The sequence below is a fragment of the Pseudogymnoascus destructans genome (genome assembly GCF_001641265.1).
Source record: "Pseudogymnoascus destructans isolate 20631-21 unplaced genomic scaffold scaffold_12, whole genome shotgun sequence".
In the NCBI taxonomy this organism is placed as follows: Eukaryota; Fungi; Ascomycota; class Leotiomycetes; order Thelebolales; family Thelebolaceae; genus Pseudogymnoascus; species Pseudogymnoascus destructans.
Window position 1 is genome coordinate 114,330 of NW_020167531.1, and position 15,992 is coordinate 130,321.

General features: G+C 49.9%; 6 protein-coding genes across 6 annotated transcripts; 3 read left to right on the forward strand and 3 right to left on the reverse strand.

Moving 5' to 3' along the window:
- Positions 1 to 2,939: 2,939 nt before the first annotated feature.
- Positions 2,940 to 3,811, forward strand: VC83_06358 (uncharacterized protein; the record flags this gene model as incomplete). Its single annotated transcript, XM_024469959.1, has 2 exons — positions 2,940 to 3,084; positions 3,132 to 3,811. 2 exons carry the CDS (start codon positions 2,940 to 2,942, stop codon positions 3,809 to 3,811), a joined length of 825 nt encoding a protein of 274 aa, XP_024323570.1.
- On the reverse strand, positions 3,811 to 5,933 carry VC83_06359 (uncharacterized protein). Its single transcript, XM_024469960.1, has 3 exons — positions 5,677 to 5,933; positions 4,224 to 5,616; positions 3,811 to 4,171 (listed from the first exon to the last, which is right to left on the reverse strand). The coding sequence occupies exons 1-3, from the start codon at positions 5,847 to 5,849 to the stop codon at positions 3,911 to 3,913; spliced, it is 1,827 nt and encodes a 608-aa protein (XP_024323569.1). The 5' UTR covers positions 5,850 to 5,933; the 3' UTR covers positions 3,811 to 3,910.
- Positions 5,934 to 6,394: 461 nt separating this feature from the next.
- On the forward strand, positions 6,395 to 6,688 carry VC83_06360 (uncharacterized protein; the record flags this gene model as incomplete). Its single annotated transcript, XM_024469961.1, has 2 exons — positions 6,395 to 6,416; positions 6,504 to 6,688. The coding sequence occupies 2 exons, from the start codon at positions 6,395 to 6,397 to the stop codon at positions 6,686 to 6,688; spliced, it is 207 nt and encodes a 68-aa protein (XP_024323691.1).
- A 124-nt stretch (positions 6,689 to 6,812) lies between these two features.
- Positions 6,813 to 9,747, forward strand: VC83_06361 (uncharacterized protein; the record flags this gene model as incomplete). Its single annotated transcript, XM_024469962.1, has 5 exons — positions 6,813 to 6,965; positions 7,097 to 7,124; positions 7,250 to 7,434; positions 8,160 to 8,428; positions 9,501 to 9,747. The coding sequence occupies 5 exons, from the start codon at positions 6,813 to 6,815 to the stop codon at positions 9,745 to 9,747; spliced, it is 882 nt and encodes a 293-aa protein (XP_024323692.1).
- Positions 9,748 to 10,803: 1,056 nt separating this feature from the next.
- On the reverse strand, positions 10,804 to 12,379 carry VC83_06362 (uncharacterized protein). The gene is made up of 2 exons (XM_024469963.1): positions 11,898 to 12,379; positions 10,804 to 11,204 (listed from the first exon to the last, which is right to left on the reverse strand). Exons 1-2 carry the CDS (start codon positions 11,948 to 11,950, stop codon positions 10,886 to 10,888), a joined length of 372 nt encoding a protein of 123 aa, XP_024323689.1. The 5' UTR covers positions 11,951 to 12,379; the 3' UTR covers positions 10,804 to 10,885.
- A 450-nt stretch (positions 12,380 to 12,829) lies between these two features.
- Positions 12,830 to 14,064, reverse strand: VC83_06363 (uncharacterized protein). The gene is made up of 2 exons (XM_024469964.1): positions 13,070 to 14,064; positions 12,830 to 12,967 (listed from the first exon to the last, which is right to left on the reverse strand). Exon 1 carries the CDS (start codon positions 13,973 to 13,975, stop codon positions 13,424 to 13,426), a length of 552 nt encoding a protein of 183 aa, XP_024323690.1. The 5' UTR covers positions 13,976 to 14,064; the 3' UTR covers positions 12,830 to 12,967; positions 13,070 to 13,423.
- Between the last annotated feature and the right edge of the window lie 1,928 nt (positions 14,065 to 15,992).

Genomic DNA, 15,992 nt, shown 5'->3' on the forward strand with positions numbered 1-15,992 from the left:
TGATCACCTGGAATATAACCAGGTATAATTAACCCAGACCAAACTCCAGCCAACTATAATAGCAGTTGCCATCCATGTTGTAGTATTATTAAAGTTTACACCTAGGCCCTCCTCATTTTGGGTTACATTTTGGGTCACATTTAGTGGCGCAGCACAGAATGTGGTAACATTTGTCTTCTTCACATCCTCCACCCAGCTGATATTGTTTCCTGGCCCTAGCAGCATCTGATGGCTATTCTCAGCATCGACGCTGCCCTTAAATTTCATGGTGAAGGTGCCAGTTTCCCGGCATCCCGGCAGTAGTATGTAGAACGCTGTTTGAGAGAATCTGTTGTGAAATAGCCATAAAACTTTGAGATCCATTCAAAGTCTGCAGACTTATCATTAAAGGTTCCGCGCAGGGTATCCCTATTGTCACCAAGGTTCATGCCATTCATTGCTACGAAGGGTGCGGTGTTCGAGTGGTTGCAGGTGCTAATTGGGAGGGAGAACTGGCTGGAGTCATATAGATCTTCTCGGTAGTGGCAGATAAAGTTGTAGCCAGAAGCCGTACTTATATTTGTGTTGGCGACTTCGCAGGTAGGCCAGAGGAGGGCAGGTTCTAGGTCCCAGGGTAAGACGTTGACAGTTTCGAATCGGAAATTTATTGCACTCTCCATTTCAAGTTTGACGGCTGGTGGGAGATATGATTTTGCGGTGCGGTTGGCTAAAAGGCTAGTCTGCGTTGTATTGGGAGCCCAGCCATCTAACAGAAAAATGAATGGATTAAGAAAGATTATCCCGTATCTATATTCAGGATCTGGCCCAACACTGAGGATGGACGAAACACCGGTGTAAGTCTCATTGAAATGAGTACGCTGATTCCCACAAAGGCCGTCACTTTGGACGTCTACTGTGACTTCCTGTAGTTGTAGTCGGTGTTAGCAAACGTACTATATATCTGCCTTATATCGAGCATCATACTTCGGACGCAAGCGAATCTCGAATATGAGCAATAAAACATCTACATACGATAGTGCCATTGTAGTAAGTCCCAATCCACCGATGAAGCCAAAAGGGGCTTGTTAACTTTGCTTCATCTCGGAAGGTCCTGTTCGCATCGCTATACCAGAGTGGGTCTCCATTGTTGATAGGACTATATGCAAAGACGGTGGTGCTAAGGAAGCGCTATTGTATTGAACACCCTCATCTTTTACGACGAACTGAGACGAGATTTATCGTATCAAATGGCAACACATGCAGAGCCATAGCGAAAGAGGACCCCTATAACGTTATATACATAACCTCGAAGCTGGTGCCTAACCGACGAAAGACAAGGGGTATGCTCTGGCATAGCCACTTCGCGCGTGACTGCCCCTTCGCTCTTTGACACCCTTTCGGTGAGGCCAGCCATACGCGAAGGAAGGGACTTGGTTGGCTGCGATGTTTTAATCTCAGCCTTCCCTGCTCCAAAACTCATATAAAGTTTAATTCAGCACAAGTAGCTTGGTCGTATTTAGAAACAATGGCCGATGTAGTATACATCCGCCTGCCAACTATAACCTTTTAACACTTTGTTCCCTTCCACTCACAACATCAACGCACCATTCGAGGGAAACTATTGAAACTTTAGCCCGGGTCCTCCTCATGTGATGGCCAATTCCTCTAAATAGATCAGTATGGGTTCTTTTTGTTTCTGATAGCCATAAGTCAATACATACACTGGGCCTCTCGTTTTGCTCTAAATAGTACCACATTTGCTCTGATCTTCGTTGGCACAAGAGGCATGGGGGCCATAACGACAGCAACCCCCGTCTACGTACATATCGGACTATTTTCCATTATCAGTATTTATTTGCGGACACCAACCACAGTATTGGCCTTGAATCCCTGAGCCTGGACGACATTGGCAACCGCTGTCGTAGTTGCATGCTGAATGCACCATGTCGACGCAAAAGGCGGCGCAAATCACGAGTATAAAGAGAACAGAACGCATCGCTTGAGATTTGACTGGACGTATAGCTTTTTGAAGAGGCAGTATTGGCGTATTGTATTGGGGGACCGATTAGATTGGAATAAAATGTAACAGACTGTCGTTGGCGTGCTGAGGAGGAGAGGCATAGATTGGATTTATATACCCCTTTAAAACGTCTTAAAGACTGAGACATGCCAGCACATATATTGTATTATATCTTCAGCATCACTCTCTCTTTCTCTCTTTGCGATTGTTTTGGCAATATACTATGGCAATATACTATGATTCTTCGTTCGGGTGCCCCAATGTTTCCGTGACAAGTACTTACTTCAATAGTGAGGCATACATCAAGTGGAGAAGAATGTCCGAGAGGATGCCGATATAGACTTCAATAAAGTTAATTTCATAATTTAGAGTCTATTACTCGTGCTTTAAAATACCGCATTATATTTTTGGTTCTTGCCCAGGACGACCAGGTGACGTTAATTTACAGACGTATACCCCACATAGACTCCACACCACCACGAAAACTTGCCTCACCAACACATCTTAGTCAACGTGAAAACAAAACAAACCCCAAACTCAGATTAAATGAACAATCAGTCATATAGGAGAAATTTTGACACGGAGTGGGCTCATAGTGACACAGTATTTCCCCTGGACCCAGTGCTACAAGGGCGCCATGACAGCACGGCTCCGAGATCGGAAGCCACCTCGACCTCAGAGGGCGATTGATAACCAACATGGGCCAGTGAACTGAGCTTCCTAGGTAGGTAAGACGGTAATCCTGGGATGAGGAATTGCATATAAAGTCTTCGTATTTCCCTCCTTCGTTTATTTCCTTGATACCTCATTTTATTTTTCTCTGTTCATCAGATAACTTGGCCTGTGATATCATACTTCAAGACCCCTCTTATCACATCATAATCCAACAAACCTGCAACCAATTCATCCCAAACTCCCTTGCCAACCCCCATCAACCCCCATGGCGACCTCCACCCCATCAACGGACAACTGGTCATCCGCCGCCTACCAAAACGCCGCCGCCTTCGTCCCCAAACTAGCCACCAAAGTAGTCCAATGGCTCGACGTCCAACCCACCGACAAAATCCTCGACATAGGCTGCGGTGGTGCGTCCCCTCCCCCCCCAAAGCCTTTCCCCCACTAACCCCCATAGACGGCATCCTCACGAACGACCTCGCCAAAACCCTCACCACCGGCACCCTCCACGGCATCGACTCCTCTGCCTCTATGATCAGCACCGCCACTGCCTCCGCACCAGCTAACACAACTTACGCTGTCCTGGATGCACGCTATCTCTCGTCTACCCCCTCCCTACAAAAGGGGGCTTTCACGAAGGCTTTCTCTAACGCGGCGTTGCACTGGATTCTCCGTGATGAGGCGTCGCGCGTAGACGTCTTCCGCGGTGCGCATGCCGCCCTCGCGCCGGGAGGAAGGCTTGTGTTTGAGACGGGCGGCCAGGGCAATGTGGCTGAGATGGAGGCTACGCTCTTGGCAGTCGTGGCGCGGCGAATTGGGATGAAGCGCGCGCGAGAGGTCGATCCGTGGTTTTTTCCGGATGAGAAGTGGATGAGGAATGTATTGGGGGAGGTTGGATTTGCCGTTGAAGATGTGGAACTAGAGTATCGGCCTACGAAGTGTGAGGAGGGTGCTGGAGGTGGAGTGGAGGGGTGGGTTAGGTTGATGGGGAAGTTATTTTTGGATGCGGTAGCGGATGAGGAGAGGGAGGAGTGTGTGAAGGAGGTGGTGGAGGCGTTGGAGACGGTTGTGGGGAGTGCGGGCGGGGGGTATTATTTGGGGTACATGAGGTTGAGGGTTAAGGCGAGGAAGATCTGAGGGGCTGTATATTGTGATATTGATATATTTGACTCCGTTATGCTAATGGATACTATACGCCGGCCAACATGCTGTTCAATAGACCATTACAAATACCACCTAGTCAAGCGCTAATAATTGATACTTATCGTCTCCCAAAGCATCCTCGAGCCTTTCCATGGCTGCCAGGACCATTTCTTCTTCTAGTCTCCGGCCTACTACCTGCACGGCGACGGGGAGGCCGTGCATCGCATCGGCATCGTAGTGCATATACGCACCTCTCGCCACACCATTCAGCTTGCGCAGACGGAAACTCGCAGGCAGGGCATCAAGCGTGCGGTCAACGTGCGTGATCGGGACGATACCGGCGGTATAGTCGATCTAAATCTAAAATCAGCTGCATTCCCAACAGGACAAATAATGGGCTGCTTACCAAGTTCCACAAAAATGTGTAGCCACAGCTCGAGCATGCATCTCCCATAGCATCATGCGGCACCGCAGGCGTCGCATTCGGTGGCGTAAGAATGAAATCAACCTTCGCCTCCCTCTCCCACCACTCATGCCAGCGCGCCTTGTACGCCTCGCGCCTTGCAACCAGCTTCCACTGCTCGAACGCCGACTTCGGACCCCAGCCCTCCAGAATACCAGCCCACACAGGGTCACGACGCACGTACCTAACATATGCCGCGTACAGCCACTTAATCGGTCGTGGAAGCCAGGCGTAGTAGCTCATCTGCGCTGCGCCACGGTCGACCCACTCGCCGGGACGACGGAAGGACTCGAATGTCTGGCAGCCGTCCGAGTTCAGTAGCTTGGAGGCGAGCTCAAGCGCTTCGTACATGTCTGGCATGCCGGAGAGCTCGGTGACTTCGTGGCCTTGGGCGCGGAGTGCGTCGGCGGCTTTGTCTAGGGCGCGGACACAAGCTGGTGAGGGGTTGATGACGCCGTCGGAGCGTAGGATGCCGACTTTGAGGACCTTCTGCTTCTTGATGGCCTCTGAGATGTCAGAGCGCCATGGAATTGGATGGACTGAGTGGTCGTATTTCCATGGCTTCATGCCGATGATCGACTCGGTGAAATACGACAGGTCACCCATGGTCCTAGTCATAGGGCTGAAGATGCTAGGGACGCCCTCTTGGCCCGGCATCGATGTATCGGCGCCTGCCTTTGGCCAGCGACCGATCGAGCAACGTAAACTGTAAATTCCCGAGAAGTGAGCGGGTGCGCGCACGCTGCCCGCTACATCGGAGCCAATACCGATTCTGCCACCACCAAAGGCGAGTAATGCGCCTTCGCCGCCCGTTGAGCCACCGGGCGAATACTTTGAGTTATGCGGGTTCGTGGTGCGGCCCCAGACATCGTTGGCAGATTCGAAGCTGAGTAGGGTTATTGGGAGATTTGTCTTGACATACGGCACCGCGCCAGCATCTTTCAGCAGGCGCACCAACGGACCGTCAACCGGCTTCTTGTTTCCAACCTTGCTGGAGTAGCCAACCGTCGTGTCAAAGCCAGCGACACCATTCGAGTCCTTCAAGCTGACGGGGATACCTGCCAGAGGCCCTTTGAGATTTATGGAGCCATCGGCCAACCAGCCTTCACAGGCACCTATCATAATCTCTGTTAAGCAATTGGTCTTTTCTTGCGCCTTCAGCGCCGCCTTGCCGTATGCGCGGAGGACATCGATGGGCTGGACGACTTCCTTCTGGACATCTTGGACGAGCTCCTCGACCGACTTATCTAGGACCTGACGTTCCGAGGCAGTAAATGCACCATGATACTTTGTAAGCGCAGCGATCCTCTCGGCACGTTCATTTTGTTTCAGTTTGCTATCATGCGGTGCTCGTCAGCTACTTTCCCCGCACTCCAATAGAATTGGAGAAACGTACCAATCCCTGCGGTGCTGCAGATAGCCAGCTATAAACACCATATCGCAGGGATATTGAGCAGAGGTATTTAGAAGGTACAAGTTAAAATTAGAAGACGGAGGAATGGGGGGATTTTTTGAGGGCCAAGAGAGAGTAAATAGAAGAGTAAGTTCGAAATCGAGGGGTCCCGCCATTCTTATACTACCGCATTTCCCCAAAACTGATAGGTCCAGCCGAAGGTATGCGATAGCCAGATGGCGCTTTATCCTTGTTGGGACTAGACCGCCGGTTCTGCTCCGTGCTTTGCAGCCAAGAATGCGGGGTAGCTCCGCGGCCCAGTGTTTGCCTTATCGTTGTCGTTGATGGCCTGACCATTGCTATATCATCATCATCATCAGGGTCAACATCAAACATACAAACATACAAACATATACTTTTACATATATATACCATATTTTCATTTACTTTCTGTCTTAATCACTTTCCCACATATCCACAACACATCACCCCCCCATCAACACAATGACGACCACCACAGACAACGACATCCTGTACTCCCGCGACGACCTTCTCATTGCGCAACATGCGGTACCCAATATGGCACCTCTAATGCAGCTCTCCTAACAAGCTGTCGCATCTGCGATGATCGTTCCTCGCTTGCGATCTCACCTCCGCCCACCTTCCACATCTCAAATACCAATCTCAGATCTCACCATGCACTCTCCTGCCTCGATCGATCATGCAAGCACCCTCCATCAGGGGTCACTGCATAGCACCCATCCTATCCTACCCCCCTGCTACTTCTAACACTTCTTACGCTTCTTCTGACAACTGCTAACCCCCTCTAGCCCGCCAATACGTCCCCCCAACCGGCCAATCCTTCACCACCCTCCGCTCCCTCCGTCTCAACCACACTAGCTCCCTTTCCCCTCACCCCAACGCCCCCTCCCTCTCCATTATCCACAGTTCCCCCCGCCTCGCCATCGGCCAACGCGCCTTCCTCGTCCACACACCCGCCGGCAACATTCTCTAGGACTGCATCACTCTCCTCACGCCCTCTTTCGTCAGCTCCATACTCGATCTGGGCGGTCTGGTCGGGATTGTGATTTCACATTCTCATTTTTACAGCACCCATTTATTGTGGCGGCGGTGTTTAAATGTCCGGTTATCTCGCTGGGGATGATAAGGAGTGGCTCGTTGAAGAGCAGCCGCGCCGGGAGGAGCCGGTGAGGAGGTTCATTGATGGGGAGGGAGGCGAGTTGGATATCCCTGGCCACGAGGGAAGGGAAACGGGAGCAAAGGCGATCACCGTAGGCGGCCATTTTCCCGGATCCATGGTCCTGCTGCACGATTCCTGATTCCTGGTGGCAGATACTATCATGCCCACACCCTCTGGGGTCGGTGATTGGAGACCGCACGAGAGGCCGAAGGGGATGAACAGTTTTGCGTTTATGTGGAGTTATCCGAATGTGCGTTCTTTCCCTTCCCCTCTACCCCTCCATTTGTCCCCTCCCTTCCTATTTTTTCCACTCAAACCCTTCCAACATCCTAAATCGGCCACTCAAGTTATGACCAAAACTAACGACTCAAACAGATGATACCCCTTCCCCCACGCGCACTCGCGTCCGCTTCACCGCCGTGCACGGCGGCTTCCCAGGCCTTGATATCGAGGACGAGGATGTGAAAAAGAGGGTATGGGAGAGTATGGGGATACAGGTTGGAGCGGAGGCGGGTGACAGGGGGGTGGGGTTTGCGGAGGAGTTTGGGTTTGGTGCCGCTGTAGTGGTGGGATGGGAGGGTGAGGGAGGGGGAAGAGCATGAAAGACTACCAAGGCCGATTGTGTCTTGGAAACTTCGACGGGTTCTGAAAGAGGAGGGCTATTTTGATAGATTCGTACGTAGCGATGGATCATCTGTTTGACAAAGGATGTCCGAGAACAAGGAAATATCCACGCGGGTGCTAACGGTAAAACCTGAACGGTGTCCTAGTACAGTTTCCAAGTACAGTATCCTACGTACTAAATGTAGCCTTTTCCATCTTTAGATAGTCACTTCCTTTCGGCATCCACAACGATCTGCTCCTACAAACAGTGTCATAAGTACAATATCCATTATACAAAGCACAAAGCACAAGATCTAGCTATTCATTGTGCCCATTTTCTCATTCGCCATAGTCAAAGCAACAATACATTAATCTAGAACAATAGACATTAAATTCGCCTTAAACAAAGACAACGGATAAATGATTCGAAAAAACACCTACTATATGGACTTCCCTCCCCTCTCCTCCCTACCTAGACAGAAATTACAATCCACCAAAAACAGCTAGCAATAACCACTGAGAAGAACACCAATACTACACTCTCGCTCACAAAACAGCGCCACATCCTAACCTAAGGAGCATCATTAAGACCCCCCGCAGCCCCCCGCAGTCTCCTCCCCTTTTTCAAGATGCCCCCTCTCCTCCACACACACAACTAACCTCCTTCCCTATCTTCCCCAAGCTCCCCGTCGAGATCCAAATTATGATCTGGCAGCACACCATCCATTCTATCCCAGGCCGTGGTATACTCCAATGCTACGGACCGAACAGGCTGTTGGCCGAGGTTCTTAATCGTACCATGATACCAGCAGCAGTCCTGCATGCATGCTATCTCTCGCGGCTGCTAGCACGGGAGCGCTGGACGCTAGGCATACCTAATGATGCTACTGCTGACAAGAAGGTGTATATCGATGTTAAGAGGGATGCAATCTTCTACTTGGGTTATCAGTAGTATGATGACTGTAGTAGGTCGCTTAGAGGCTTGAGATGGTGGTCTTTATATATATATATTAGCATACTGGAGCGGCTGCGGCGGCGATATAGCGGGAGAATGGCGGTGGTAGCAAAACCAGTGATAGGAAATAATAGGTAGGTCATAACAAGTAGGTCTTTCATCGGCTTAAGACGGTGGCCTTTAATATATACTATATTCTAGCATCCTGTAGCAACTGCGGCGGGGTCGGTATCTTGAATACTACGTCTCTATACCATGCTCATGTATCCGCCCCCTTTTTTACTGGAGTGGTGATGGGAGAAGTGCATGAAAGACTACTAAGGCTGATTATGTCTTGGAAATTTCAAGTGGGTTTCAAAGAGAGAGGGCCATTTGGATAGATCATCTGCTTAATGACAAAGGGTATCCAAGAACAATGCAATGTCCCAGCACAGTTTTATCCTTGGACAGTCGCTTCCTTTTAGTATCCGTACAAGTGTATTTAGCACGACCAAGTCCTTTTAGTATCCGTACAAGTGTATTTAGCACGACCAAGTCCTTTTAGCAGATGCAATAATTAGCTCCTACGAACAGTATCATAAGTAGACAAAGCACAATGACATACAAAGCACAATGCACAAAGAATAATATCTATTCATTCGTTTATTGTTCTCGAATTCTCATTTGTCATGTATCCGCTCTAGACAAAGACGGCGGCTGCTTCACCCACAAAAGACGAATGATTCAAATGATTCGAACGAACAACCCCCCTCTCCTGAGTTTCATCTCATAATAAACAGATGACCAGGTCTATATAAGACGGCTTAAACCTCCCTCCCACTCCTCTCATAATAAACAGATGACCAGGTCTATATAAAACCTCCCTGCCACTCCTCTCCTAACCACACAGAACCACCAAAACACACCAAAAGTCTTTCAGCAACCCCTAGAAGAACACCAACACCACATTCTCACCTCGCAAAACAGCGCAACAACCCAAAAGTAGGACACCATCAAGATCCCCGCACCCCCCCCTCCCTTTTTCAAGATGCCGGTCCCATCCCCCACACAGCTAACTTCCTTTCCCAGCTTCCCCAACCTCCCCGTCGAGATCCAAACGATGATCTGGCAGCACGCCATCCATTCCATCCCAGGCCGCGACTTCATCATCCGCTACTCCTCGATTCCCCAAGCTCTGCAGATAGGCCCAGCTCACGGGCGGTGGACCGAGATCATTTCTCCTACATGGACCGTGATCCCGGCGGTCCTGCATACATGCCAGCTCTCGCGGCTGCTGGCGCAGGATCGCTGGACGCTAGACATACCTAGTTATTAAGCAGAGGGGAGGAAGGTGTATGTCGATGCGAGGACGGATTGGGTTCACTATTTGGGGTAGATGTTGTCGGTGGTATGGTGATAGTAGGCAGGTCGCTTAGAGAATTGAGATGGTGGTCTTTATATATTTTAGCAGCTTGTAGCGGCTGCGACGCCGTGAGAATTTCAGATACTATTTCTCTATACCGTGCTCGTGTATTCGCCCTCTTGTGTCTCTACTGACTGTGGTGGGGATGATGCATGTTAGGTTGAGGGGTAGGTGAAGAATGGTGGGGTTAAAAGGAGGGTAAAATAGGAGGAGGGAGAGGTTAGATGTACTGAATAGTTTGAGATTGTCCGATATAATAATTCAGCACATACATATACACTCCCATACTTCCACCTACTCCAAACAGACATAGCACATACAACACATCAATCACAACCCCTTTGCCAACGTATAGTATCTTTGTATAACATCCTTCATGCAAAACTTAAAAGCATGAGACCGAGCCGACTGTTATGTGCCCTTGTTGTTTGCCATAAACTTAGCAACCACGGATAAAACCAGAAGGACGCAGAGTGAACCCGCTTAAGACAAAGACAGACTAAACCCGTCGACAGATGATTCCAAAAGAATCCCTCTTTTAATTCCATTCTGTATTCCACCAGAACAAGCAAATGAACGAGCACATATAAAACGTAATAACCCTCCCATCAGCTCTTCCCCCAACCATCAACACCGAAGCCACCCACAATCCCCAAAAGAACACCACCAACATGTCCAAGCCAAAGAAGACCGAGGCAATCCAAAAGAAGAAGATAAAACAACCAAAGGCCCGTCTCCGCACAGCAATAATAAAGATCCGCAAGCTAAAGCGAAGGAACCACGCACTCCAACGCCTCAAATCTCCCCCCCGGACCTTCAAACACCCCCGCCCTCGAATCATCAAGATCATAGAACTGAAGACTTTCCACCGCTTCTCCCACCGCCCTCTCGAGATCCGACTTAAATCTCATCCCCGCCCTCTCACCCTCAATCCCTGGAACCCTCCCCCGCCCCACCACATCTCCAACACCCGCTTCCAGACCCGCATCAAATCCTGGCCCCGTCCCCAGATCACCAGACCACCGGAACTGAAGGAGTTCCACTACTTCCCCTACCTCCCATTCGAGATCCAGGTCCCGATCTGGAACTTGACCATCAACGCTGCGCCGGGTCGGGATGTAATACTACGCGTCGATCCGCTGGAATACCGGGAGTCCGATTCCGAGAAATGGGCTGAGATGAGCTCCTCGACTGAGATACAGCACTGCTGCATGCGTGCCATCTCTCGCGGATGCTGGCGCTGGATAGGAGGTGGGAGCTGTGTATGGAGGCGTATGCGGGTGGGGAAGCGAGGGTGTATTTGGATATTGATACGGATTCGGTGTGCTTTCCTAGCCCGACGTTGTTGTGGCATTGGCGGGGGAGGGCGGCTAGGAGTGAGGTCAGGAGGATCTCTAATGGCAGTCAGGTGTATGTGTTGAGTGATGGGACGGTGAGGAGCTTGGATGATGAATATAGGCCGAGGAGAAATGATGTTCGAGATTCGTACGATGGCCCCGTGTACTCTCCGACAATGTACAATAGCTGAGGCTTGGGCATGATAAATAGGAGAATTCGGTTTACGAAATATGCCCCAAGGCAATTCGTTCGGACATAGGGATTAGAGAGTAGGTATAGTCCCAAGTCACCAATGGATAGCAAACGATCGTTGAGAAAGCTCGGGGCGTAGACACCCCCTGAATTGCACTTCATTCTGGTTTGGGAAAGAATTGAGAAATGTAGTAAAAAGACACAAGAAATAAGATTCCGGATTGACAAAAGAATTGAAACCCGCAGGGGGGGGTAATCAAAGTGAAGCTTCGGGATCGAGAAAATAAAGTTGAGCGAGTTACTGAAGTGAAACTCAAAGTGAGCTCTAGCAGCTACAGGTGAATAGTTCGAGAACTCCCTGACACAATGCCTAAACCGAGCTGCTGCACTGAAAAACAAAATAGAGAGGCCACATGGTCTCCTTTTGCCATTGAAAGCCAAAGCATCCCACCAAATGAAGCACCCTCCCAAACGACACGGCAGCAACGACGACGGCAACAGGAGCAGATATCAACAAAATAAGAATCACAAACCCAAGCATCCCCAGCCCGCCCCTACAAAACACATACCTCCTCAGGGGCAACATAAACAACACCTCAAACCCCCTCACCCTCCACCCTCACCGGATCATCCCCGGGACATATCCCACACCACCATCCGGTCTGGATGGGACGGACGGACATCAGTCGTCCGCCCGCGGCGTTTGTGCGTAGCGAGTAAGTGCACGGTGTCAGTCCGTTTACCTTGCCCCTTTTTCACTCAGAAGGGGACTTGCCCTAAGTTACCTCATCTTGACACCAGCGCGTCGGGCTGTCACCCACGTGTCTTGGGTATCACCTATCCCCGTGGGACCTACACCAGATATGTGTTGAGATTCCAGGGAAATCCCGGGATTTGCCAAGGAATTAGCCCTGTTTTGAGAGCGTTTCCCAAGGGTATCCCATTGGCCTGCTTGGCCGCAGTTATCGCTATGACCAACTGCCGTGGGGGTAAGCCAAAGCTCAGGGTTTCGGCTACTCCCCAGGAATCACCTATATAAGCTACGTAGAACGGTGAGATATTTAGATAAGTCAATTGACTCTATTATATTGCTATATACTGTATTCTGCTCTGAGATATCTCTGTTCTGTCGACCACTGCCAAGCAGAGTGATTCCGGTGGCCGGAGAATCCCATACGATTTTGGGTGTAAATCTCCGGATCCACGAATCAGCTCCAATAGTATGCGGGTGGGTGTGCATACATACATGCCATTCTAACCGCGCACCCGCCCGCGCGAGCCGCGTCATCCGCCTCCCCCAACCCCGTACTATCCCTACGCCCGCAAGAGAGAAAATTTTATAAATTCGGAAGAAGGCCCGATGACCAGAAATGCCGCGCCCATGAGTGGCCCTATCCCCGGGTAATTGCCAAAAGGTTATTACATGTTTGTTGGAGGCTTGGTATTTTAGGTGTATAATTTTTTGGGGTAATTATATGCACCGCAGTGGTGTGCTGTGTGTGTATGTATATATGTAGAGTATCTATCTATATTTCGCATGCCTGTGGTGCTGTGGAAGACGGGGTCGTGTGTGCTGGTTATGGTGGTGGTGATGGTTTGACGTCTAGACCGGGATGTCAGCCTATGGCTTGCTGTTGCTGTTACGTAGATCCATGCCCAGCTTTGATCCTTGGCGACACGAGGTCGTATAGGTAGATCGACTCACTCAGCTCAACCACCCTGGCCGAAAGCGGCGCTGACGTATCGAGGTGTTGCCCATGCACACCAGTGAGCACCGGATCTCCTTGTAGAGTACGGCGTCGTCAATCCCACTCTCGCCCCTCCCCATCCCCAGATCCTCATCCCTCTGGGTTCCCCATGCATCACCACTACATCCCGCGTCTCCATCAGCAATCCTTTCTCCTCCTTCTCCCTTCCCAATTTAACCCCCCCTACGCACACGTCTCCAACATCGTCATCAACACCTTCAACAACGTCGCATTCTCCAACGCAGCCGCCACCCGCTCCTTATCCGCCAACTGCTTATTGACCTGCTCATCCTGACTATGCGTCCCCGGCTTTATGCGTACATCGACTCTAAATCTTGGCGGGAGTGCTTGTTCAAGGCGCACGCGGACGCCGAGACCGATGACGGTGGCGAGGGAGCAGTGTGTGATGGTGGGGGTGATGAGGACGGTGACTGTGACGAGTTCGGTGGGGGTGGGGGAGGAGGGGGTGATGAAGACGTCGGCAAGGTTGACGACGGCGAGGGAGCCGAGGGAGAGGGGGTGTTCGGGGTCGGAGATGGTGGAGATGAGGTCCGGGGGGGTGTTAGTTGAGGCTCATCTATCAGACCGTGGATATATAAGGTGAGGCGAATTGGAGAAGGCGGGGAAGGGGTTATGGACGAACCGTAGATTTCCTGCTCATCAATCGGCTCCTCGGTCAACTCATCTTCGGCGTCAGAGAGCGGCTCTTCGCCATCAAGGTAGATCTGGAGGGCTGGGTTGGGGGTAGGCGTGAGGAGGGAGAGGATGCTATGGTCTTCCTTGGTGAGGGACTTTGGTTTACCCCGCCGAGTGGGCAGCTCGTCCACGTTGATGATTGTGGGGTTTGCATTTTCGATTGCCATTATTGCGGTTGTTTGTCCGGTTAAGATGATAGTGGGCTTGAGAAGAATGGAGGTAGGTTGGTGTAATGGTTTCCAATGGACTCAGACTCGCCGCTGGAGATGCGCCGATATCGATGGTCGAACTCTCCAATACTTCTAATCGATAAGCGAACCACACCAGGCGCTAAAACACCCATCAGGTGGAAATAAGGTTCCCAACGTCACGTGGGTCCCAAGTTGTGTTGCAACCCAACCACCAACAACCAACAGCCCCCCCAGAGTAAAGTTTCCAGGCCCCCAAAGTTTATGACCCTGTACCAACAACAAAAAACCAACAAACCAACAACAACCCCCAACGCACGTTTTTATCCTAGACCACGCCTGGCGAGTGTTGCTCGATTTAGGCATAACGTAAGTCGTGGCGTAACGGGTGGAACAGCTAACGGGTGGAACAGCTATAACTCCATTAATAAAATTACCAAAGCATATTCCTCTTACACATAGGACCTATATACAGTACTCTATTACATGTGAAAGTTATAACTGTATTAGCGTTGTTTTACATAAGTTATTAAAGGGTTAAGTTTTTGCCATACAAAATATTAGTATAGCAAATCTATAGTTTGTTGATAACTTCCTTATACAGCTAGCTTACAAGCTAAATTTTTTAAGTCAAATATATGTGTATATGAAGTTTTGAATTTCCCACTTGAGAAATTTACAAGATAATAACTCAACAACAACTTCATAATATATATTAAAAATGTATTTCTAGCCTTTCCTATTTAGTTGAATTTGTACCTAATCATTTAGGAATAATCTATTCAGTAGTTCTTAAGATATTAAGTTTAGGCACTGAAATTTAGACTAGGTCTTTATATTTCAATATCTACTAGTCTAATTGCTTTAAAGCTTAAAAGGAATCTACGTGTATATATAAGGATACACACACATTTTTAGAATATATTATGAAGTTGTTGTTGAGTTATTTATTATCTTGTAAATTTCTCAATTTTAGGTGGGAAGTTCAGTGATCGCTTCGCCCGATCGCTACTTAAACGGTTATTAAGGGGTTTAATACTAGTCACGTGATGTAAATTTGCTAGCACAACACCAGTACCCTCGTTACGCCATTCCGGGCTAACCGCGAAGGAGGGTGCCATCCCGACGGTGGATGCACTGCAGATATGCAAGATCGTAAGGGCTTGATCAGTATTACTGCCGTGGACGCGTGCCGACACGAAACGACGACACCGAAACGAAACGAAACGAAACGAAACGGATGAACGACACTCATCTGCCAATCTAGCCGCTTGGCACCCCTAAGATCAACGGCGGCGGTCAACGGTCTCGGTCTGTCTGAGTAGCGCTTCCCCCCTCCCTTTCTTCTTATCGGAGCACCGGATCTCAGTTGCGCCTATATCTTTGGGCGATGAGGCTTAGGTAATCGATTTGCCTCTCTTCGTTGGAGTTTACTGTTACGGAGTGTACACTACTACGGCGAGTACTACTTGATCTCACTGAACTCTCCTATCTGCCGGCTGTTACTGGATAGGGACGGACGGCATGTCTCACACCCCGCATTGTTTACTGTTTGCAGGGACATGAGGATCTACAGCCTCATCAACCCACCGTAGAGGTAATGCGGTATAGTGCGATGGGTCTTCGGGCTCGATGATGTGTGTGTGTACCTACCACATAGGTATGTGGTAACGTGAATCGCGTGCTGAGCAGTAGGGTATCTCCCAAGGCTACTGAGGCGCGCATGTGACGGACTAACTCAGGACTAAGGTTGGATAGACTTCATGGTTAAGCACTCTGTCCTTACAAGGAGACGCTCTATCGGGTACTACTGGCATCACTGTTGCGGTGGTCGTTAGTTAGCTGGGCGGCCATCGACAGCGCCGCCCATTTTTGCCACTCTTTACGAGCAGTCAGTTCTTGTTCAGGCCGCCGTGGCACGACTGGCTAGGTCAGTCTCACCCTGCCCTCTGCCCTACAGTACCATGTCTCTCATCTCAGGTGCCCATCCCCATCA

Bases quoted from the DNA above. Each gene is read 5' to 3' on its own strand.
- VC83_06359 (XM_024469960.1), bottom strand. From the start codon at position 5,849: ATGGCGGGACCCCTCGATTTCGAACTTACTCTTCTATTTACTCTCTCT. The intron at 5,617-5,676 runs GTACGTTTCTCC...ACCGCATGATAG, and splicing joins CTGCAGCACCGCAGGGATTG to CAAACTGAAACAAAATGAAC. The intron at 4,172-4,223 runs GTAAGCAGCCCA...TTTTAGATTTAG, and splicing joins ACACATTTTTGTGGAACTTG to ATCGACTATACCGCCGGTAT.
- VC83_06362 (XM_024469963.1), bottom strand. From the start codon at position 11,950: ATGTTGCCCCTGAGGAGGTATGTGTTTTGTAGGGGCGGGCTGGGGATG. The intron at 11,205-11,897 runs GTTTGTGATTCT...CCTCACTCCTAG, and splicing joins GGCGGGCTGGGGATGCTTGG to CCGCCCTCCCCCGCCAATGC.
- VC83_06363 (XM_024469964.1), bottom strand. From the start codon at position 13,975: ATGGCAATCGAAAATGCAAACCCCACAATCATCAACGTGGACGAGCTG.